Genomic DNA, 25,502 nt, shown 5'->3' with positions numbered 1-25,502 from the left:
CAAGGACCAAGAAGCATATTTCCACAGCAGCCTAGGACTCAACAGTGTCTCACATGAATTTGAGAGACAGAAAAATAATTTTTCCTAACCATAGTTTCAGATATTAGAGAATATTTTGCTCTGATTTATCATTTTGAATTTTTATGGAGCAAAGTGAAGTTTATTCAAATATTTATTCTTTCAATGCACATTTAGTTAATATACTATGATTACATGCTATGAGTCCAGCAGAATAGGGGAATATTCAGGATACAGAGATACTAGAAACAGTGCACTGCAGAGACAAAGATGGAACCAAAACTCAAAGAATGTAGTTCTGCTGTTACAGAGGTAAAGAGGAGGCGCAGGAGGATAAAGACAGGTCTCCATCACATGCCTGCCAAACTGAACAAAGAGCTCAGAGAAGTCTCAGAAGAAGGGCTATTTGGCTCAGTCCACACAGCAAAAGAGCAGGGAAAGGTCAGGGCAGGGGCCAGGGTGGTGTCACTTCTAGCAGGTAGAACAGCATCTAAGAGGCTCAGAGTTAAGGGATGGGCTCTGTAGTCATGAAACAAGCTTGGTCCTGCTGTGTGACTGAGTGGAAGAACAGCAGATTCTAAGGCTTCTGGCCTCATGGGGACATCTGCAAAGCACAGATGTCCAGGGGCTTTAGCGTTATTCTTGGTAGCTACTGAAAAACACCAGAAAGCTTCAAGGCAGCCAAGACTTTGTATTTTAAGCGTTTTATCTCTAGAAGATGAGTTCGGAGCCATTGGCAGCATCATTATGGTCTTTGGACTTGTACTGAACCTTCCTCTTGCTGTGGGAAAATCACTCTCTCACACACAGAGCTCCACACTCTGCATCTTGCCAGCCAGCGGTAACCATCTATACAATGGTGGGGTAGGAAGGGCTAAAGACATGGCCTGAAATTCCTCACTGCAGCTACTTGGCCCACCATGTACACAGATGACATGAGATTTGGAAAGTCTGATTTCCTAGGCCTACTGACGTTACTCAGAGGGTAGCTGTGCAACAATGACAATGACCTTGTTCATACTGACGTGCCAAGAAGGCTGGGGTGCAAGTAGACAATGGGAACCCTTGGCTGTTGGTGCAGTGAGCCCATAAGTATGCCATTCATCCCAGAAACGAAGAGTCAGCACTTTATGCAAGCTTTCCAGTCAATGCTTCAGCTGCCTGCTGCATCTTTCCTCAGAGCACCCCTCCACCCTCATCCCACGACTCTCATAATTCTGTCATTCATCTAAGTTCATTAGTGGAAAATGCCTTTCACCTGTTTAAGTGTGTGTTTGGTGGTCAGGTCAAGGTGGAATGCCAACAGCATCCATTGTAAATATGACCACACGCCACTCTCATGCAACAAAGCCACAGATCTTTCTTGATCTACCTATGAAAAGGAAGGGGGAAAGGTGGAAGAATAGATAGCCAAACTAGGAGGAAGCTAAGCCCCACAATTACTGCTGTTTAGAGATGGAAGCAGCATTGTGGAAAGAGGTAAAGCACACTGTGAGGGCCATGAAGTCGGACAAAAGTGAAGTCTAGAGATGAGATGGGTCTCGGCAGGAAGAGCCTCACTCTAATGGGTCGCTGCCCTCCTCTTTGTGTCTGTGGGCATTCTAACAGCTTCACGCTGATGATGTATAGTCTTCTCCTCCCCCTCCCCCTCCCCTTTCCCCTCCTCCTCCCCCTCCCCCATGTTAGGCAACTCTCCCTTCGTGGTGCACAGCCTCAGGTCTGAAATCCTCTTCATGGGAAACAATATGATTTATATCACAGTTAGAGATAAGGCTTACGACAAATACCCGGAGAGAAAAGATAGTGACCTTGTTCTCCCCATAGTGTGAATTCTCAATGCCAGTTGCTTCTGATTAGTGGTTTTTGTACAGCAAGAGAAGAAAAAAGAAAAGAGGAAAATGAAAGGTTTTGTTTGGTTGGTTTTTGTATTTTGGTTTGTTGTTGTTGTTTTGGTAGTTTGTTTGTTTGTTTGTTGTTGTTATTGCTTGTCTTGCCTTACATCTCTTTACACATGAGGAATTTTAGGATACTTGAGAAAGGCAGACAGGCTAAGGATGAGTTGTCTTAAACCTCAACACCAAGGATTTAGTCATGTTTGGAGCTCCTGTTTCTGCCCTCACAAGGACACACAGGTTTAAGGGTAACTGACCCTCTTCATTTTTCCCAAATCCATACCTGTCACCTTGAGTTTGAGGTCTCCCTCCTCATAGAGAGAATAGGTGGGTGCTTAAGAACTTGGGTATGTACTCCAAGGAAGAAATTTGGGTTAAAAGAAGAATCCATAGACTGTAGTTCATGATCTGTTGTTATAAATAAATATTTTCTATACAAGGCCAGATGATAAGTCCTCTAGACTTTGGAGGCCAGGCAGTCTCTGTGACAGTTATTCAGCCCTGCTGTCTCAACACAAAAGCAGCCATCAACCATGTAGAAGAGGAAAAGTATGCCTCAGTTCCACTAAAACTCCATTTCTAACACAAATATCTGAACTTTATTTGACTTCCATGCATCATCTTTTGATTTTTTTATCCTAATCAATGATTTCCAAGTGCAAAAATTGTATTAGCCTTCTGACTCTCAAACTAGGCATCAGGCCAGACTTGGCATGCTAGTTTGTCCTAGTTTATGTACCCATGTTCTGGGTCAAAATACATTTTTTTTTAAAAAATTGAAACAGTGTAACTTTATTCATGTGGGGTAATTTGAAAAACTTGAATGAAATAGATTTTATAAAAGCAATGTTTTTGTCATGCTGAATAAATGACCTCCACCGATTTGCAGGCCATCATTTTCAAATTAAAAGGCTGTTTTCATGGTCCTATAAGGCTCATTTGAAATCAGCAGCCATGAAAACAGGAAGAACGACTTGTTTTTTTCAATGGCGCAAAGCAGTTCCTACCCTTCAATTTTTAGGACAGGTTTCCAGAGAGGTTCTTTGTCTGTGGGTCATGCAGAGTCCACTTAAAGTGAGCCCAGGCAAATGACCCCCTGAAGGCAGATTCAGACAAGGGAGACTGTGCCACACTTCTGTGTTTTGGCTTTAATAAACTGCTTCTCCCAGGTCCCAATTGGCGTATTTCCAATTCCCCAGGAATGGCATTTCAAAACCATGTCACCTACCTCAATTCAGCCTTACCCATAGTGTTTATCTCTACTCCACTGAAATGGCTCATAAAACCTGATCTGAAACCCAGAAACTGAAAAGTCCAAATTGAACTATAACAGACATTCTAGGAGAGGTTGAGGCAGGACAAAGAGAAAAGAAATCTAAGCAGATCTAAGGGGCTGCAAAATGCAGAGTGCTAGAAAATGACCCAAGACCAGCTGAGGCTAACTCCTTGTAATGAAAACCACTTTGTCAACTCAAACTGAGCTGTAGAGCCTCACTAACACATGTCTATAGTTTTCTCTAGGACACTTGTCAACAGGAAAACATATTTCCAAAAAAAAAAAAACCTCAACTGCACAAAGGCAAGATCAGAGCTGTACTAACCTAATTATTGCATTTTATGGGGACAGTGCCGCTGGGGATACAGTGACAGCAGTTGGTATAGATTCTATTGGCCTTGGCCAATTGATTTCCTGCTTTCCTTTTTTTAAAGGCAAGCATTTGAAGAACAGTGTAACTGACCTTGTTTCTGTCATTGTTCAGAAGAAGTGCCTCCCCTGGAAAATCTCACCGTGACTGAGGCCAGCTGGGATGTCCTCAGGCTCAACTGGACTGCAGATGACCTGGCCTATGAGTACTTTGTCATTCAGGTGCAGGAAGCCAACAAGGTGGAGGCCGCTCAGAACCTCACAGTGCCTGGTAACCTCCGGGCAGCAGACATCCCAGGTCTCAAGGCTGCCACTCACTACACAGTCTCCATCTATGGGGTAGCCCGGGGTCATAGATCACCAGTGCTCTCTGCTGAGACCTCCACAGGTACTTTCTATCTTCATATCTAAAGCTTCTGTTTTTCCCGATAGGAAACTGACCAAGAAAAATCTCACACCATTAATTTCAGAATGGCCTTCTTCAGCCACAAGCTGTGGTGACCTGGGGTCGGATACTGGATAGCCAGGCCATCAGGTGACACAGTTCCAAGGCCACTGTAGCATTTCACATAAACCACACATTGCTGCTCTGTGGAATCCATCATCTGGGACAGTCCACATAAACCAAGGATGGTAACCCTACACTCAGGGGTGATTGGTCAAAAGGAAAATTAGCCACATAATTAATTCCTAGATTCTCTGAAATTCAGAACAATTCCTTGATAAGCTAAGAAAACAAATATTCTCCTACACCCACCCCTCTTCTGTTTATCTAACAAATGCCATGTTTTCTGGAACTATAGAGACTTCCCTTGTGTCCAGGATTCTCTACATCTTATCATGAAATTTAAATGCATTCTTTGTCCTTCTCTAGGGAAAACTCCCAATTTGGGAGAGGTCATGGTGGCCAAGGTGGGCTGGGATGCCCTCAAGCTCAACTGGACTGCTCCAGAAGGAGTCTATAAGAATTTTTTCATTCAGGTGCTAGAGGCTGACATGACCCAGACTGTCCAGAACCTCACAGTCCCTGGAGGACTGAGGTCAGTGGACCTGCCTGGGCTCAAAGCAGCCACCCACTATCACGTCACCATCCGAGGGGTCACTCAGGACTTCAGCACGGCCCCTCTCTCTGTTGAAGTCTCGACAGGTATTCTAGACTTATTTGCTTTTTGTCTCCAATTCCTGTCTTACCTCAAAAGGAATCCACTCTCTAAATGGGGCTTAGCCCCTTCCGTGTTGGGGAAATCCTGGTGAATCATTCCTGCTTCTTTCTAAATATCATATCCCTTATTTGGCTAGGGCCTGCTCTTAGCCTAGCAGCCAGTTCCATGGAAAATTCCACCTGCTGTTCCTTTACAAAAGTAAGAGGTGACTTCTCTTGAAAGTATGTTTCAATTATAATACCTAAGACATGTGAAAGCTCAATTTGTAAGGAAAAAGAGAGTCACTCTGAACTACGTGGAAGATACTCAAGGACTTCTCATAGCTCTATTAGTATGTCAAGAATGGACATTTTGAGTAACTGCAAAAACTACCTTTCATTCCCAAAGGCTGAAAGAAAAACTTGGCTTTAATGCCAACAATTGCAGTGTGCTCACCACCTCACCACTCTAGGTACCCTGTGTTCCACTGAAATCCTAGGCCTCAGGGCTGGTGCTCCCGAGAGAGTCACCCTGCGTGGCAAAGCCAGGGGCCTCCACACTAAGCACTTGCTGTAGAGGCCATCACAGGCCCGTGACCTGCTAGACCAGACCATGCTGTATGCCAGTCTGCCTGTCCCTGGAGCACGAAAAGTTCTGCATATCTCGGAGGTCTCACCTGAATGTGATTTGCACATTCAGACCTGACTTAGCAGGTCTGGGCTAAAATTCTATATTCCTGGATGAATATTATTTCTGGATGTACTGCTTTGCATCTCTGGGCCTTCTTTTGTCATCTTTGAGTTAAAAATATATCCCTTCTTTAGAACCCTGGCATGAGCCATGGGTGAACTAAGAATGAGTGCACTGGTCAAAGTGATCATCACCCAACCAGCGTTGGACAGTCAACAACGAAGGCATAGCTGTATTATTCAGGGTCCTTTAGAACTTACAGAATATACTTACACATATGAGTATATGTAAGATTTATTATGGGAATATAGTCTAACTTATTATATTCTAATAAATCTCACATACATATATAAATGTGTGCACATAGGTACATATGGGATATATGTATAATATATTATATATATATAGGATTTATTAGAATATATATGTACATGGGATTTATTATAATAGCTTAGAGGCTGTGGTCTAGCTAGTCCAAGAATGGCTGTCTGCCAACAGAAGATCCAAGAATCCCATAACTGTCCAGTCCACAACACTGATTTCAGTCCATGGGGCTGAATGTCTCAGGTGTTCTTCAGTATACACTGCAGTCCCGAAGAAGTAGGCCCTAATGCCAGTGAAGGACTTGCCAGCAAGAGTGAAAACAGGCAGGCAGAGGGGGAGCTTCCTTCTTCCATGTGTTTTACACAGGCTGCCAGCAGAAGGTATGGCCCAGTTTAAAAGTGGTTCTTCTTACCTCAAAAGAGCTGAATAGCTGTGGTTCTTCCCACCTCAAAAGATCTGGATTAAAAACTAGTCTCCCACTTCAAATGACTTAATTTAAAAAATCCCCCACAGGTGTACCCAGATGCTCGAGCTTTAATTAATTCCAAAGGTAGTCAAGGTGACACGCAAGAATAGCCACCATAGTTTTAAACACAGCCATCGTAAGAAATAGCACAGGCAGCAGTGTTGTGGCACAGGAGAACAGAACTTTCTAGTGAAATATGTTCGTTACTGCCCTCAGACACATTAAATAATACATAATATTCCTAGTCATCTCTTCAGATCAGGGAAATGATGTGGATGTCTTGTGCTGAAACCACCTAAGCCCCTCTTCGTAAAAACTGTGCAGGGTAAGACCATGGCCAAGAGAGGACAGCACATTTCAGTTCAGTGTTTTCCATTAACATTCTTTAAGGTGAAGAAAAAATGAAATTCATCTCAATCCTTGAAATGTCCCTTGAAATACACTATTCTGTCCATCACAGAAAGCTAAGAGCTATTCATAAGAGGTCCAAAATAGCTTCTGAGAAGGCTGCAATGAATGGTCAAGTTTGTTGTGATATGTTTTGACCCTCTGCTCCTCTCCATATGCCTTGTATTCAAATCATCAGTTTTCCTGCTTATATATACCAAGTGAACTTGGCATTGCTATGAAGCAAATACCTATGGTACATAGAAAAATGATTATGATCATTTACCTAAGCTGGCCATGTTATCACTTTGCCTTATTTCCCGGTCTGTGTTGAGATAACACAAAAGACCTCTGGGACGTGTGATCTGGATTAAGGATGCTGATTCCCTACATTTGTGGTCTGCAGCTGCATAGCTTCTTTAGTAAACAGAATTTCCCATTGAAGCCTTGATGCAGCAGGTAACAGTTCTGAGCAAGTGCACCTGTGTCTCCAGACCTTCCATAAAAGCCCTGGGCCTGTGTGGAACACCTTCCTCAAAAGATCCTGGGACACTTGAGAACAAGAATTATATACTAAAAAAAAAAAAAAAAACCTAAGACCTCTGTAACTTCTAATTCTAATTAATTCTAATTAAGAAGCTGGAGCTATATGGGTGTACTTCAGTTTGTAAAGGGCTTGCCTCTCAAGCCTGAAGACCAAAGGCTGATCCTCAGCACCCACATAAGGGTGCCTATACTCTCAACTGAGGAAATGAACATAAGAGCATCTTTGATGTTTGCTGGAAAGCCAGTCTAACTGAATTGGTGTCCTCCAGAGTCAGTGAGACCCTGTTAAAGACTAAGGTGGGAAGTGCTTGAGAAAGACAGCTAATGCCAAAACCTCTGGCCTCTTGCACATCTGTACATATAACCACATAGGTATAAACTCTCTCTCTCTCTCTCTCTCTCTCTCTCTCTCTCTCACACACACACACACACACACACACACACAATTAGAGGCTGAGACTGTACTGAATACAAAACAGTGAATTTTTCTATACCCCAAACTCAGACTTTCTTAATCCACAATAATTGACCACATTAAATATCCTTTTACATAGTAAAACAAAATGAATAGTGGGCCCTGCTTTGTACTACTAGGCAATACAGAATCACTCTTAATGAAAAGCAGCATGTTCATTTCACACAGGCTGGCTTTGTAATCCAGCCATGCTTCATTCCAAGGTTAAGAAGGTGGGAGAGTGCGGGACAAGCCAAGAACCTATTGTGTAACCTCATGTTCTGGAAAGTTGACAGACGCTCAGAGATAAACCAGAGCGCCTGTCAGAACTTGGACCATGCGTGCTTCAGAAGCCCAAGTACAGAGCAGGTAGCCAGCCACAGATGATCTTTCACCTCAAGCGATAACCGAGACTGCTCAGCTTTTCCCCCATGACTGGGATATTCCAGAACACATCAACAGGCTCTATTTTTTAAGTTGCCATTTATCAGACACTTTCTGTGCCCTGTGAATGATATGAAGATATTGATAAATATCAAGTAAACCCAGAACCTAATGATATGGCCCTGCTGTTTCTATTTAAAACTGAAGGCTCAGAGAAAAAGCAAGATGGCCAAGATGATATGACTTGCCAACATCTGTGTGAAAATTCTAACCCAGGTTTTTTAGGCCTCCAAACCCTGGGTTTTTAACTACTTGTACTTCCTTCCTCGCCTCCAAATCTACTTTTTCCCTGTTGCCTTTAACCACTGTCTGTGCATTTTCAGAGTCCCATGCCTTCCAAAGAGGCATGATGCAAATTTTCCTTTTCTGACTGTTTCCAGTTCAACAAAACTATAACCAGAGTAGCAAATGCAAATGCAAAAATACCCAGAGACCAAGAATTACCAAACTGAAACAAAAGATCCTTTTTCTCTCATTTTGATTTCCTGGAGCAGGGTTGGGGGATATTTGGCTTTCTTGCTTGGTTTGTAGCACTGACACTAACCCCTCTGCCTTCTTCAGAGGCGCCCCCCCAGCTGGGAGACTTATCCGTGACTAAGGTCAGCTGGGACAGCCTTACACTCAACTGGACCACAGATGATCTGGCCTATGAGAACTTTGTCATTCAGGTGCAGGAGGTCAACAATGTGGAGGCCGCTCAGAACCTCACAGTACCTGGCACCCTCAGGGCTGTAGACATCCCAGGCCTCAAGGTTGCCACCTCGTATAGAGTCTCCATCTATGGAGTGATACAGGGCTATAGAACACCGATGCTCTCTGCCGACACCTCCACAGGTATCTCTCCTCACATGCCTATGCTCACTTCTCACGGTTCCCTTCTCTCCCTCCCTCTTCTCTCTCTCTCTCTCTCTCTCTCTCTCTCTCTCTCTCTCTCTCTCTCTCTCTCTCTCTGTGATGGCAAGGGAATTAGCTTTCTTCCATGGCTGAATCCTTTCCATGCACGCTGCATGCTCAGAGCCCTCTCTGTGAGCTGTTCCATCATCTAGTGCCTTGGCCACAACAATGATGAGCCATGTAAGATACTGATGCTTTTGGCCTCTAACACCCACTCTCTTGATTTATCTGGCCCGTCCTACAATGAAATCATTGCACGATGCCCTCTGTTGGAAGAACCAGCTTGTTGGTTTTAACTCCCATCTCTAAGCCTGGAGAAGAACCCAAACCCCATCTTTCCCACATGAAAGTTTACATGGAGCACAAATTATTTATTTTAGAGGCTCTTTTGCTGTTTGAAAATGATGCTGAATTATCCCTGATGGAGATGGGGCCTACAGTGCTTACACTTAACCAACGATTCTTTGAAATGAAGTGAGCAGAACAGGAGAACTGAATTACCCTCCACTAGGCAATTCTCTCAGATGCAGAGTCATTGTTAGAACATCAAATTATCAAATAATCTACCAACAAGAGGAAACGTCATACAATTATGACTGGGTCATATAGTGAAGAGAGTGGTTTTTTTTGTTTTTTGTTGTTTTTTTTTTTTTTTTGCTTGTTTGTTTTTTGTTTTTTGTTTTTTATCAGGACACCCAGTGGCCCTCATAGAAAGAAGTATCTCAGGCTATAAATGAAACAGGGTTAATATTCCCTCTTTTGCTCTGTGAATCAAGACTTGTTCCCTAAAGCATTGGTCCTCAAGTGGCAAGCTCCCAATCCCCACACCAGGGATGCATTCTGGTTTACTTATCACACTACTCCAGTTATAAAGCACTCAATGGTCCCCGGGAATCTGCCTAAATGAACAGCCTTCCCTAACCCTGTTTTTTCATGGCTAATCTTTATGATGTGCCCTGATGAGTTGTTTCACGTGGACTGTCTCCTTTTTTATACAGTCACTGTGACTAAACTCTCACAGCAAACCATTACATCTTTGTTGATTCAAAAGTACAGCTCTGAAATTTTGCCTCACTCATTATGGGAACTGTCGCTGATACATACACAAAATGCAGGCAACCTCTTTGTGGACAGTGACCTCAGAACGCCCAGAGACTGCAATTGAGGCTATCCTGAATTTTCCCCAGGGCTCTTGTCTGGCTTCTACAAGTTATGCCTTCCCAGAAGGCAGAGCAATCAATCACCCAGCACTACCGAGCTTTCTTGCAGATCTCGTGGTTTGGATGCCGTCTCTATTCTTTTTTTATGGTAGCAACATTCTTGTCTCTGAAGAGTTGGCTCATGGAGGGAAAAGGCCATAATTCATCTGAGAATCTGGGATTAGGGCTCTTCCTCCTTGCTACATAGATTGCACTTGCTTCACAAACCCTCCTGTGTGCACCCTCTAAATGCTATATCACTGCTTCTTAGAAAAGCATAACCACTGCCAGGGTATATCTCAAGCAAAATATCATTTCTTAGCTAAAAAAGATTGTCTGAACTGCTTGGCTCAGCTGTCTTGGCTGACAATGCAGGACTAGCCTTCTTGGCCCACATAGACATAAGAGAGAGCATGCTATTTTAACAGATGATGAGAACAGCTGGCTGTCCCTTATCTAAAGTATGAAAAAATAACCCAGTTACCCTGAGAGATGGGCGTGGATCCTTTCAAGTGACAAAATCAGAAGCCTCAAGGTCCCACCCAGGGAGGGCTATGATGTCAGAATTATTTATCACACATTTCCATAGATGGGCACCCTCTCAAAGTGAAGGACAGCTAAAGCAGAAATCCAAGTAATCTTGGTCCCTGATTTCAGTTCAAGAGCCTGGAAGCTGTCAGCCCTTATATCTTTTGACTGATGTCCAATGGTCCCTGAGGCAAAGCTCTTGGAGGCAGGTCCAGCTAAGATGATGACATTTTCACTGAAACCAGCCAGCCCATCTTCTGTCCAGAAGTGTCTTACCAGGCTGGATCATGAGTAACAAATGCAAAGCAGAAAAATCTAACAGCCATACCTTTGTTTGTTCATTTTTCTCCTAACAAAACCTTTTTCTCTTTCATTGGCACTGACTGGTACTAGTAGCATCTCTTTGTCCCTCTGTAACCCTGAACTATCATCACCTCCACCTCCAAACACAGCCAAATAACTAATCAATTTTGTTTGTTTTCTCTCTCCTTCCCTCTCATTTTTCAGCCAAAGAACCTGAAATTGGAAACTTAAGTGTTTCTAATGTAACTCCTGAGAGCTTCAATCTCTCCTGGACAGCTACCGACAAGATCTTCGACATGTTTACTATTGAAATTATTGATTCTAATAGGTTGCTGCAGATGGCAGAACATAATATATCTGGTGCTGAAAGAACTGCCCACATCTCAGGGCTTCCCCCTAATACTGAGTTCATTGTCTACCTCTCTGGAATTGCTCCCAGCATCCGAACCAAAACCATCAGTACCACCGCCACCACAGGTACATAAGCGTTCTCTATTTTCTGACACTATCTCTCCACAGTCTCTCTCAACAGGATGAAGACACTTCATTTCATTGGTCCCTGAGATACAAGCCATGGAATACCATCTTTTCTAGGTTACTGTGGTATTGTCTAATAAAGCTCTCTTTCAACAGCCACCTAAATGGTCCATTCACATGAATCCATGTCTCTGATTGGTCATAAGCAGACCATAAGTATCACATCAAGTTTTATCCAGGTTGTCATAAAGAATGTGGAGAAAAGAGCTCTCTCTCTACTTTGGTAACTTCAAAATTATTGTGATAATTGTCCTGGGCTTGCAAAGATGTATCTTCCAATCAAATTTCCATTTTTGGTTATCGTAGCATCTTTCTTTCCCTGGAGTCTTGAACATCCTTATATCAAGTAGCCTAGTGATTTAAGGAAATTGTCAAGTGTGCCCTTTTTTGTATTGTTTTTTTTTTCTTCATCTGGGAAAATGAAAAGAAAGAGCAAAGGTAGTTAACTCATCAGATAAGCAGGAGATGGCTATACCATCCAGCTCTAGGGGAAGAGATGTCTCCTAACTAGAACGTTGAGAAACACATATCAAAAAGGAAAGGATAGTCCTGTGCAGAGAGGGGACATAGATCCAAAGGGAGCAAACTGTTCTTGCTCTGGATGTGTGGCATGTGTTCTGTGCCAAATGACTTCTGTTGTGCAGTGAGAAGTGAATTCAAGGAGGAGAGCTTTGTCCACTCATGCGATGTTCTCAGCACATTTAAGGCAATGCTTTCTCTTTATAGCTAAATTAGAAAACCCCACACTAGAAAAAGTATACGTTTATAGAAGAAATTTATAGAAGAAATGCACATTTTTCCTTATAATTCACAAAAGAGGGCCCATATTCTTGGGAACCCGAGAAAAGGATTGGTATTATATAATCAAAATTGCCTTCTGCTTAGGTCACCAATGTTTGATGGGAACCCTATTCATTTGCTTTTTAAACTACTAACTGTTATCAGAGACCTCTCTAGAAAAAGAGAGCCAGAGGTAGTTGGTTCCCAGCCCATTCAGGTTAATGTATAATAAAACAGAGGGGATGAAATTAGTCAATCATTTACACTTGGCTTGAGTTGGTTTTCAAGCAAGAACAATTTTTTTGCCTGAAAGATAGCGTCTAAAACCTTATGGATTCAGTCTGTGTTTTAATATGTAATTTCATATGTAATCTTAGTGCTTCCATAGACAACACTCTTCTTAGCCATATCCCTGCCTCAAATATGATCTCAGGAACTTGCCCTTAATAGGTTTCTTATAGAAGTTAGTTGTTTTGATCATCACCAAACAACAGTGGTATATTCTATTCTCCGTTACCCTGAAACTCGGCCATCTCCAGCCTCAAACAAGGCTTCTTCTAATTACAGCACTTAATTGCACAGGCCACTAGACAGGCAGCATGCTCCGATCCGGACAGTCCATGCAACCACAAGTACTTCCTATTAGGGCTTCTTTGGTCTCCACTGAGTCCTTTCTGAACTACACTCTCACCTCTAACCTCTTAACATTTTCAACCTCTTAATTCTACCAGATCCTTCTCAATTTGATAAAATCATCTAATCAGAGATCTAAAGCTTTAAAATATACTTTACCCCAAATAAAGGGACTTCATAGTCTAAATGCTCTTCCCTAAATATCTACTCCCATTTGGAGTTGCTCTGTTTGTGTTGAGTTAATATGACTTTCTTTGTTTGGATTTCTAAACCATCATTTTCTGCACTCTTAAATGATCTTTCCTCAAAGCACTCATTCTCATCCACCTGTGGTCTTTCTAATCAAAGTTTGACTGTGTCCTATTCAAAGGAATATCTGCATGTTGTTTTAGGTCAAAATGGTCTACATTATCTTTCCATCTGCCAGGATTTTATATATTGGTGCCCTTAGACTGTTAAGAAGAGACCCTAAAGAGCAGGAAAACAAACAAACAAATATGAGAAAGATCCAGTAGTAGCCATCTTGTTCTTGATATTTTCATTTGCCTGGATTCCTGACAAGTAGGCTGCTTTCTTTTGACATCTACTCTGTCAAGCATGCACTGCCACCTGCTGCTGTCTCTTCCAAAGCACCAGAACTTTCTTCCCATCCATCATCTTGTCAAAACTGCAGTGCATGTGGTGAATATTCAGAGCATTAAATAATTAAGCATGGCTGTCTTTCTTGGAAGCAGATAGCATGTCAAGGAAGTGTTTGTAAGGATTAGAAGAGGTGGGAGAAAAATGTCCTTTGCCTGCATGGAACACTGACCAAACCCTAACTAGTATTTTCTTTCTTGGATTTGTCTTCTGTCTCACATTTCACTGTTGTTGTATCCTCTGGGAGTCGAATGAAGGTAATACTAACCACAGGAACAAAGGCCTCCCTGCCTCCCTCCCTCTGCATGATGAATGTGTTGGCACTGCCAATCTTCTTACAGTCGCATGAGAAGAATGATAGACTGCATCTTTAATTCAAGGGATGGCTTCTACAGCAAAAGATAGTGAAAAACTGAGTTCAATCCGGAGGAATTTACCCACTGTGTGGTTCAAATAAACTGCCAATTTGGTAGCAGAAACTACAGCATCATCAGCACCTCATTTTTTTCCCTTTTTCTATTATTATCATTTATTACAATTCATTCAATTTGTATCCCAGCTGTGGCCCCCTCTGTTGTCTCCTTCCAATCCCACCCCCCTTTCTCTCCTTCTCCTATGCCCCTCCTCTAGTCCACTGATAAGAGAGGTCCTCCTCCCATTCTATTTGACCCTAGCCTATCAGGTCTCATCAGGACTGGTTGCATTGTCTTCCTCTGAGGCCTGGCAAGGCTGCTCCCCCGTTAGGGGGAAGTGATCAAGTATCCCGCCACTGAGTTTATGTCAGAGACAGCTCCTGCTCCCCTTACTAGGGACCCCACTTGGAGACTGAGTCTATATGCTACATCTGAACTGGGATTTTAGGTCCTCTCCATGCATTGTCCTTGATTGGGGTATCAGTGTCTGCAGGGTTCCCAGGGCTCAGTTTTTATGGCTCCTTTTGGAGCTTATGTCCCCTCCAGGTCTTTCTATCTCCCCCTTCTTTCACAAGATTACCTGCACTCTACCCAAAGTTTGGCTATGAGTGTCAGGCTCTGCTTCAATACCTGGATCAGTAGAGTCTTTCAGAGGCCATGTATGGGAGGCTTCTGTCCTGTTCCCTGTCCTCTTCTGCTTCCGATGTCTATCACGTTTGTCCTTCTGAATGAGCATCTCATATTGACAGGAAAGAAAAGTCATTCCATTGATATATCTCTATGTTGTTTCTGAGCCAGACTGGTTTGATCCTTAGAGACTGTACAGCATTTATAGCATGCAGTTTTGCATTAAAAATTGCTCAGATGAGCCCATTCTTATCTCCAAATATTGGAGCCAAAGCAAAATAACTCCCAGGTTGGAAAAATAGTCTGCTTTTTTCCAACCCTAAATCCTTTTAATAGTCAGTCTTCTAGGACTACTGTTTCTCTTTAAAATGCAACCTGGTTTGACTTACTTGGCATTTGTATTACTTAATAAATGACTGAGTCTGGCCCTGTATGCACCTCAGTTGATACAAGCTGTGAAGGCCTATTATGTTAAATGGGTTGCTCGTGTTATTGACTGTTTAAGCAACAAGAGAAGTTTTACCTCAACAGAATTCTCTTTTTACAAAGGATCCATTAAATAAATTACCTACTCAAGAAATTTAGTGCTCAACAAAGTTTTCCTTCAGCTTTGCATCGACAAGATGTTTATTCATAGAAATTGTCTTCCAGGGTAAGGTATGGATTTTCTTACTATGCATCATTTAAGTTTCCAATATACTTGAAGAAATTCCACCCAAGTGTGGATGTAAAGAATGTTAGCCTTTAATTTGTGCATCCATATAGGTCAGACACTAAGAAAACCCCAAGAAGTGCTTTCTAAAGTATGCTTTGTGGTATACAAGCTCTTTGAGGCATTTAGAGACATTCCCAAAATAGGAAATCCATTGATCAATGAGCTTGTGTGATGCTGAGGTGAACAAGAATGAATAGATTTATTTACAGAAAAGCCTTTGGAGGGAAGCATGCTCTGTGAATCTTTATGGTAAAGAAAATGGTTGTTTATGATGAATGTTTCAACATGAAGCTGTATTTGCCTGGGACATCTTAACCTCAGAGATTTTGGAAAATTTAGCCACAGTACTTCAGATACTTTTTCATGGCTGGTTCACTTTCCTTCACAAATGACTGTAAAAGCTTACACTTAAAAAAAAAAAAACAATGAATTAACACCTGCAGAAAAAAAATCAGTAACTTCTTAGTCATATAGTAACTGTGGGCATAGATACTGCCTGAGCTTCAGCTTTTCTCTGCAAGTATTTGGATAAATATAGACATTCAAATTCTATGGAAAAATTCTGAAGAAATCTTCCACTTCCTCTAATAACATCTCCCTCTTGGTCTCTGCCCATGTTCCCTCCATTCAGAGCCAGAACCACAGTTGGGCATGCTAATACTTAGCAGTATTACTCCTGACAGCTTCAACGTGTCATGGACCACACAAGTTGGTCTTTTTGCAAAGATTGTTATCATTGTGAGTGATGTTCATTCACTGCACAAGTCTCAGCAACTCACAGTCCGGGAGATGCACAACAAGCTCACATCACGGGCTTGGTGGAGAACACTGCCTATGATGTCAGTGTGACAGGGACCACCTGGGCTGGTGACCCCACCAGACCACTCACTGCCTTTGTTGTTACAGGTATTCAGAGGTTCTCTTTGTCAGCTTAGGGTTCTGAATAAAAGGAGATAGGCATTCTATAGAAAGATCTAATCCTAAACCTATTTTAACCTATAGGTAGTGAATATGTGTGTTTATGTATATACATATATACATACATACATATAGATATATGCATATACAATGTATATGGTGCAAGGTGGTATTTTAACATATGTATATATTGAAGAATCTCTAAATCAAATCAATTAATATATCAATCATGTTATCTATTTTTGGGATGAGAATATTTAAAACCTAATCTTTTGCAGTTTGGAACATCTAAGTTGTTATTATTAACTGAGGCCATTGTTCCATGCAATAGCTCACCAAAGCTCATTCTTACTCTCCAGTTGAACTTTGTACATTTTGACCAATGGCAATTGCCTACCCCCAGTCTCTGGTAACCACTATTCTTTTTTCTACTTCCATAAGTTCAGTTTGTTTAGATTCTACATAAAAGGGAGATCATCAAGTGCTTTCTCTTTTTTTGCCTGGCCTATTTCACTTAATATCCTCCAGGCTTACCTGTCGAGTCAAGAATGACAGAATTCCCCTCTTTTATGGCTATATAGTATTTTCCCATGTGTATTTATCACATTTTCTTACTAAAGTATCCACTGATGGAAACGAGTTGCTATGCAATGTTATTTACAATAGAAGAGACACAAGATGTGAATTTCTAACCCCCAAAAGCAATGCCACTACTGTGGAGAGGACCATCTTGGAAGCTCTTCACACTTGTGTAGAGCTTTGGGGATCTTTGTGCCCATTTTATAGGATGCCTTATCCATAGTGCAGAGAGTCTGGATATAAAATGAAATCTAAGTTAGTGAAGGTAGGGTAAGAATTGTGTCCATAAATTAAGGAAGATGGGATGTAAATGCTTAGTGTCCTAGAGATCCCCCAAGTTCCACAACTTGACAAAAAACGAAAACAAAGCTGAACAAACAAAAAACTTACTTTTAAAACAGCCAAACACAACAAATTAACAAGTTCAACCCAGGAAGGCGGATAAGAGCTAAATTTTACCCATTTCTTAAATTTGACCTGTGAAATTTCTTTGAATCACATAGAGAAATGCTACCTATGTTCTGTCCTGATCTCGCCTTAAGTCAATGGTAAAGTTGCCATAGTTTCAGAAAATCACATTTCTAGCTTGATAAACCTCAAACTATAACGCTTAGAAATTCTCTTCTACTAAACTTTCAGGAGACAGATGTAGTCATCTGACTCTTACACTAAGCCAGTCCCTCCTGGAGTACAAATTATTGTAAGCGAGCTATAAGTACAGCTAACTGTTTATGGTAGTTGAGATCAACTCTGGTTGATTTCTAAACCTCTCCCACACCATTCTACTTACATTAGCCTCGGCAAGTGGCAAGGGTATTTGAACCCTGATCTCCTTATGTTAAAGAAGAGACTAATCTTTAACATGAGGTGCTCCTTGACACCTATGTTAAGAATCTAGCAGACACCTTGAAACATAACTGCCTGGCATCCACTGGATCTTCTACAGATGCTATATCTTCCTGTTGCTTCCCAACAGTATGAGAAAACTGGGCTCAATAAAAGTAAACAACAAGGCTGGGAGGTAGATCAGAGGTAAATTGACTTCTCCAGCATGATTAAGGTCTTTTACTCATCCCTACACATAAATAGTTAACAGAACCAACAAGCCCAGATGAAAGAATAGAAACATGCTGTGCTTCCTCTTTGTTGAACATTGGGTATGTTTTACTGTAATATATTAAATGGTTATATTTTTTCTTTTCAATTCTCAAATGTAAGTTTAAGCTGTTTCTTAAGTGCAGTAAGAAGAAAAGGTGTGAGAAAAAGAGCCTTACTACCTCAAGCACACAGATTCTGTCAGGCCCTCACTTGTCACCTTTTGCAGGACCTCCCACACAACAGAGGGGGAGGCTGCAAGAGCAACCCTCAGGAAGGAAACATAGATCCAGTTACAGCATTGTTTCTGCTAATCCATAATGTGAAAAGACTCTACATTTTGAAAGAGGCATACCAAAAAAAAAAAAAAGAGAGAGAAGAAAATGAATAGAAGAGACTGTGGGGATGGGAGGGGGGAACAAGCGCTTGCTTGACTAATTAGCCTGAAAGTGCCTGCTTCAATGGAATTCACTGCTTTGATGGCGTGGAGTTACAGAGGCCACCTAGCAAAGACTGGCACCTTATACATAAACAAAACCAACATTTGATATCCTTGTTTTACAAACCAAGACACTTTGCGCAGTAGATATGATTTCATCTTTGCTTTGATAGAGTTGCAGTTTCTGGGAAATCTTATGAAAAAAAATCCTTCAAAACAAACATCAACTATTTCAAAATCAGCACAGGAAAATATAAGTCTTATGGATGCTTATGCTTATAGATGAAGGCATCCATCCACTTGTTAGTTCAGATATCAATTACTTCTTTTTAAACATTTTTTTACATCCTAGGGGTTTACTATGGGCCTTAGTGCAAGGTCATTTATCACTCTGAAACTTTTCAGCGGCAACAACAAAAAAAAGAAAGAAAAGGAAGTAAAAGAATGGAAGGAAGGAAGGAAGGAAGGAAGGAAGGAAGGAAGGAGAAGAGGAGTTCTAAATTAGATATTGCTAAAGCAGACTTGGGAGGGAATTTCTACCCTTTCCCCCTTTGATATAAAGTAAATGCATCCAGCATTGCTAAGTGCTAAGTGAGCATGACTGAGCCTTCTCTAAGATTTTTGTTAGAGCTGTGTCAACACTGATGTCAGCATTTGAAGGGGTTTACTAATTTAGGCATTGGCTTGTGATATGAAAAGAATTCTGAGCTTGAAACAAGAAGGCCTTGGAAAAGTCAGAGCCTTCCTATGCCCACTGATGTCCTGGATGTTACAGACAGGTAGCAACAGCTACTTTACAGCATCAATGTGTTAGAGTGCTTCGAGGATGGGCAACCTCCCTCTCAACTGGGAGTGATGCTCAGAACCTTGGCTACCTTAGGTCACTCTTTGGGAAGCCCAAAGTGTGTGAAAAGACCCTTTTGGCAATTAGGAAGCAAACATGGTGAATGGAATGACAAAGCATAATAACAGGGTCACAAACTATGTTCTTGCTTTCTAACTTTACCCGGAAAAATGAACAGCGTAAGAATTGCCAAGAATTTCCTGGACTACAAACTTAAACTGTTAATTTGGATAAATAACAACACAACAAATCCTCCTGTGATCCCAGCTTTTAAAGCTGCATCACTCACTAATTGGCCCAAACAATTGGATTCAAAATATGAATCAGAGTAAGATATGAAATATACCAAAAATATATGCTTGTAACAAAAATAAAAAATTGGATTGGTTTCAAAATAAGCATCAGCAAGAAGTAGATAAAGGTCCCAAACTGACACAAGGTGTCATATTTATATAGTGAGACATGTATGGCCTGAGTTAGGCTCAGCTGAAGACATTGCTTTATAACATGATAAGGCAAGACTTGAGCCAAATCAGCCCTCTTAAAGCATTTTTTTAACCAATGAGTGAGAATGATTGTTACAGCTTAGTCTTCTTAGGAAAATTACTCTACGTAACACTATCAGGTACCCAAGACATGATTTCTAAGTGTTTCTTTTCTGAGCATTTAACTCATGGGATGATTGGTTGGGAATCTATCAGTGTTCTTGGAGTCATGAGCATTTAACTCATGGGCTGATTGGTTGGGAAACTATTAATGTTCTTAGAGTCTCTTGCTCTCCTTGACAGATCAGAGCTGCTAACCTGAGTCATTTTTCACTCCTCCCTTCTTTCAGAGGCCTTGCCCCTTCTGGAAAATTTAACCATTTCCGACATTAATCCTTATGGGTTCACAGTTTCCTGGATGGCATCAGAGAATGCCTTTGACAGCTTTCTAGTAACGGTGGTGGATTCTGGGAAGCTGCTGGACCCCCAGGAATTCACACTTTCAGGAACCCAGAGGAAGCTGGAGCTTAGAGGCCTCATAACTGGCATTGGCTATGAGGTCCTGGTCTCTGGCTTCACCCAAGGGTACCAAACCAAGCCCTTGAGAGCTGAGACCATTACAGGTATTTCAGTTCAATATAGCACCCTCTTCTCTTCCTGGTACCTTTCTGTGTAGTTTATGTACAAGATCACTGTGGTTTTAACATTTTGTCTGTATTCTCCAATTAATCCACACATATGGCTTGTTCTTTCATGTTCTCCCCATGTTTTCCCTCATTTCAAAAATCCTCCCATCCTACAAAGGAGAAGAGTGAAATGTTTTTCTTCACTATTCCAAATCTTTTAGTTTATGTCTTTCCCATAGGTCTCATATGCTTACTACACTGACCTTCATTTGTGTTCATCCTGGCTGGTCTCCAGCTGCACTTCAGCCTTCTCAAAAAAAAAAAAAAAATATATATATATATATATATATATATATATATATATATTTACACTACACACACCAATGAGTGTATTTTGAAAAGGTGTTTTAAAATCTTTACTATCTCCAAGTCTCAATCTGTGATCTTAACCAACTTACCCAGTGGTGTTATCATTGGAAACTAAATAAATTTATTAAACTAGTCTTTAAAATAAACAGCTAATATCAAAGAGATTCTTCAACACAAGCTAAATCCACAATGTTCTCAAGACTAATACTTCCTACAGAAATATCACATTAACAATTTTAACATTCACAAAAATCTGTGTTTCCCAAAGTATTTTTAGAGAAAACAAGCTCTATAGACTGTTCAAAGATCTCATTTGATGACATTTCATGTTCAGATAAGTTTGGAAACAGGAACTTTGACCACACAGGCTTTTCAGAATCTCTTATTGTGTGTCTCGCAGAGGGCAGTATTTTCCAAACTTGCTTGACAAGGAATGCTTTGTAAAGGAAGGGGATAAAACAGAAATAGTTTGCTTTGAGCACACTTTGGGAAACTCAGCTTTAGATTTATTTGTCACTGAGTTTTGTCTAGTTACCAAAATGAAACTGTGGGTACAAAGTGTATATAAATATATCTCAAGAGGTCCCAAGCCTCACCCTACCATCTGGACACTTACCTAATGGCTAAACTAAGAAGAAAATAAAATTGAGCAGTAGAGAAAGTAAAGAACAGGGGCCACCTTCTGCATAGCAGCTTCTGAGATCAAAGCCAAAGGGCTATACCGTTTTAAGCCACCCTGCTCAGGCTCAAGGGAAATATAATCATCAGAATTGTCATGGACAGCTCCACAGATCATTAAAGCTGGTTTATTTGTCTTTTCAAAAGGAAAAGAAATGGGGCTCACAGCAGATGGGCGCTCAGCCACTGGAAGACAGAGAGCAAATATAAACAAGTTATGGCTTTGAACTTGTTTAATAATGCATGGGAGGGGCCAACGCTGAGTCCAGATGTGGATTTGCGCAGTTGCTTTTAGACAGAACTCACAGATGCAAGCGTCTGTCTGGCTTGTATTGAATGTGTCAGCTCCGTGTTCCCCCTCTCCTCGCCCCGCTAGACTTGTTAATGTGGAATGATTTTCTTTCCGGGCATCTCAGGACACTGTCTCTGAAAACCGAGGCATCACTGCATTCTGATACTCCTCTGAAAAGATTTGCACGGAAAGCTAATTAATGCTCTGTTGCCTCCTTTTTCCATCCTCTTCTCTCCTTGTAGAAGCTGAGCCGGAAGTTGACAACCTTCTAGTTTCAGATGCCACTCCAGACGGTTTCCGTCTGTCCTGGACTGCTGATGAAGGGATATTCGATACTTTTGTTCTCAGGATCAGAGATACCAAAAAGCAATCTGAACCACAAGAATTAATCCTCCCTTCCCCTGAACGCACCAGGGACATAACCGGTCTCAGAGAGGCCACTGAGTATGAAATTGAACTCTATGGAATAAGCGGCGGAAGGCGATCCCAGCCACTCAGTGCCATAGCAACAACAGGTACTGTGATCAAACAGGTGCCATAGCAACAAGGGGACGGTAAACAAACGGGAGAGGAAAGAGGACTGCGTAATTACAAGAGCTCTGGATGCAGACGAGCTGGCGTTCAGATTCTGCTTCCTTCACTTGTGCGCCATGTTCTCCTAGAGTGTGTGGGCAAGTCCTCATCCAAAAAAAGAGCATGATGCCAGTTACCTAGCAGGCTGGTGACGATTCAGTGAGCCAATTCATGTAAAACACATGGCGTGGAACCTGGCATGCAGCAAGGGCTTCATGAGGAAGAGATAGTCATAGTGTCTTGTATTAATCATCATCTCGACAATTACCGGGCACTTCAAATTCCAAAAAGTCTCCCGTCTCGCTCATGGTGTGTACCCAGGAACAAAATCCCTTGTTCTTTGTCCAGATGTTCCAGTGTCACCCAGTAATGGACAATGAAAACACGGCACTGAGAGCTGCAAGATTCTGTGTTTATAAAATGACCCACATGGGCCATCAATACCATGGTTAGCAAACTAAAACATGAACTGATAAGGCTAGCAGGACAGTCTTCCTGAGGCTCCCAAATGCGAGTGGACACTTTAAATGCATGTAAGAGCCCTCTGGAGGGGAAATGAGACCCTTTTCCCTGTCAGCTATGCCAAGGAAAAAGAGAAAGGTAGCTAGACACTAAAGAAAGACCTGAAAGTATGGTGATATTCTTAGGAAACTGAGCGGAGAGTCAAGACAGTATTCTACAGAGACAGCTCTCTCAAAGTAAGAGGAAGGAATCAGAAGATCCCAGGGAAAGGGTAGAAACCGAGAAAGGATGAGCCACAAACAGAGTAACTCTTCGGCCTCCTCCATTAATGGATCAAGAATATAAGGTCCAGAAAGCTGAAGTGCAGAGCCTAAGATCATGCTGCTCTACTGAGCTTATTATGAACATGTTATTGTAATTATTTTAATAAGCAAACAAGATGACAGGCAACCAGTAATATGGATACTGGTTATGTCTGCTAGATGCAGAGCTTATTAGTCCCAGCTCCCTTTCCACGTTGGCATGTTTGGTATATGGGAGTGTAGGAGATAGTTTATGGTGTGTGTGTGTGTGTGTGTGTGTGTGTGTTCACTTGCATGTGAAAGCCATAAGTCAAGCTTAGTTATCATTTTTAGAAGTCATCTACCCTTTCTCTCTCTCTTTGTGTGTGTGTGTGTGTGTGTGTGTGTGTGTGTGTGACAGAGACAGAAAAGGCATACTACGTGTGTGTCCAATATGTGTATGGAGTATGGTATGTACAAAAGTCTGAGTAGGCAGGAGCTCATGCCTACACATGCACAGAGGCCAGAGGAGAAAGTGGGATGTCCTTTTCCCTCTCTACTTTGTTCTCTTGAGACAAGGTCTCTCATTGACTCTGGAGTTGAGAATGCGGCCAGCAAGCTCCAGAGCTTTCATACACACACACACACACACACACCATGCACACGTGCACGCACGGATGCACACACATGCCACTGGAATTACATACACATGGCCACAGTGACTGGCTTCTTATATAGATGCAGGACATTTCAACCCAGGAACTCACACTTCCCGCTGAGCCATCTCCCCAGCTCATCTTTATTTGTTCATACAGTACCTGTGGCTGAGACCCAGGGCTCACCACTTCAGCTAGGCTGGCAGGCCAGCAAGTGCCTGGGATCCTGGCACCGCCTCCCCCAATAATCAGATTACAAGTGTGACATCGTGCTCCAGGTTTTTGTATCAGTGTGGTGTGGCACTCTAGTCAGCATGCCTTGTGTAGTAAGCATTCTGCAGGATGAACTTTCTTCTCAGCACCAAGACAGATGAGTATTGTGCCAAAATACAGGATGTAACTGTGAGAATCTACCCACACAAACTACAACCAGTAAGTGGTGGCACCATGGTTTGCATGGCTGCCCTCCAGAGTGTCCCACCCCGACTTTGATCTTCTTTTCCCTGTGGCCGCTGCAGTGGCTCCAGATCAGAGGCAGAAACTGATCTTGGTTTATAAACACTGCTCTTCAAAGTTTACTTCTGATCACCGATTTTGTTTTGCTGATTTTTTCCCCCAGAAGGCCTGTAGTTCTTAAGAAAAAGGGAAAAATGATAATGATCATGAGTTGATTTGCTTTCTTAAAACAAAAGAAAAGGTAGAGCACACTTTTTGGGGAGACCCCTCTTGGGCTCCCCTCTCCCGGGTCTTAAACTCACAACCAAAGAGAAGAGAGCATATGTGTATGTGTACCGTGTGTAACAGGTATGTGCACGTGTGCCTTCACAGCCACACTCCAGGACCAGGAGAGGCCAGAAGAGGTGATCTAAGCACAGCAAATAAACGCCTACCGTCACCTTCAGTCCCCAGCTTCAAGCTTCCCTGTATGTGTTTATCCCCTCTCCTCTGCTCTGCCTTTCCTGAAACCACTGTGAACCCTCCTCAATGGTGGGCTGTCTGTCTTACCCTCCTGATAATGGTCTGCTACGATTCCTCCTTGTACAAACTCTCTGGCTACCAGCCACCCACCCTTGAGCAGCAGGAAAGAGTACAACCTAGTGGTTAGCCAGTCACCTCTGGGCAAACTCTTAGAACCTGGTCATGTCTCTCCCACTTAGCAGCTGTGTAACCTTGAGCAAATCTCAAGACCCTCTTCTGGAAAACAAAATTTCACTCAAAGGTAAGCAAAATATTTAAACGTGACAGGAGTAGAGTTTAACTCTTCCATTGCCTATTGCAACAATGCTAGGTATTATATGCTTAGTGAGTTGTAAATTTTATTTTCAACGAGCAACAAAAGCCAAACATTAAAAAGAATGCAAAGGTGGAGTCTACACCACTGTGTACGTACTGGCTCTATCAAAAGGCAATAAATAGTACCACTTACTTGTCTAGAAATATACAAATAGACAAAATTCCACACATAACGAATTCTTTGAGCACTGTGTTTTAACATATCATCCACTCTTGCTGGCTTGGGCTGTGTGTGCAAGTCTTACCAACTGACCTGAGACAATACCTTAGTCATCCCTCAGTTGTTCTGTTTGTGGACATGTACTTAGGTTATTATATGTACTGTTTTTCTGTTGCTACACTTTCAGTAACTTCCCTTCCCTTCTGCGGTCAGCCCTCCATAGAAAGAAGCTTCTTACTCTTCTAGAAAGATAAATATTGCCAAGCCCCTGTGCATGACCCTGAAGGTTCTTCCAAAATAGGCAAGCAGCACCATTAACAGAGAACCGTCACTGCCTTTCTCTTCCAGAGACCCTTGCAGCCCACCAAAGGTACTCAGGGTAAGGTCCCAAAAGTATTTCCTCGGTCTGTCCCAGTCTCTGTCAATACACACACATTCCTGGAGCTCGCTTCCAGTCATATGGCCTAAAGTGTTAT

General features: G+C 41.9%; 1 protein-coding gene across 8 annotated transcripts in view; it reads left to right on the top strand.

Annotated features, from left to right (window-relative positions):
* Positions 1–25,502, top strand: part of Tnc (tenascin C) — an 86,425-nt gene that overhangs the window by 41,663 nt on the left and 19,260 nt on the right. Inside the window, exons 11-16 of one of the 8 annotated variants that reach the window (XM_021660580.2) lie at positions 3,674–3,943; positions 4,430–4,702; positions 8,570–8,842; positions 11,137–11,409; positions 19,987–20,259; positions 21,844–22,116. The exons of 1 other annotated variant lie outside the window; for it this stretch is intronic. In XM_021660580.2, the coding sequence (XP_021516255.2) occupies positions 3,674–3,943; positions 4,430–4,702; positions 8,570–8,842; positions 11,137–11,409; positions 19,987–20,259; positions 21,844–22,116 (1,635 nt within the window). Of the gene's footprint in view, positions 1–3,670; positions 3,944–4,429; positions 4,703–8,569; positions 8,843–11,136; positions 11,410–19,986; positions 20,260–21,843; positions 22,117–25,502 lie in introns of all 8 variants that reach the window. 6 more of the 8 variants (XM_021660579.2, XM_021660585.2, XM_021660584.2 and 3 more) reach the window with 6 other exon arrangements.

Source organism: Meriones unguiculatus, chromosome 3, assembly GCF_030254825.1.
Source record: "Meriones unguiculatus strain TT.TT164.6M chromosome 3, Bangor_MerUng_6.1, whole genome shotgun sequence".
Taxonomy (NCBI): Eukaryota; Metazoa; Chordata; class Mammalia; order Rodentia; family Muridae; genus Meriones; species Meriones unguiculatus.
This window is presented reverse-complemented; position numbering and strand designations above follow the sequence as displayed.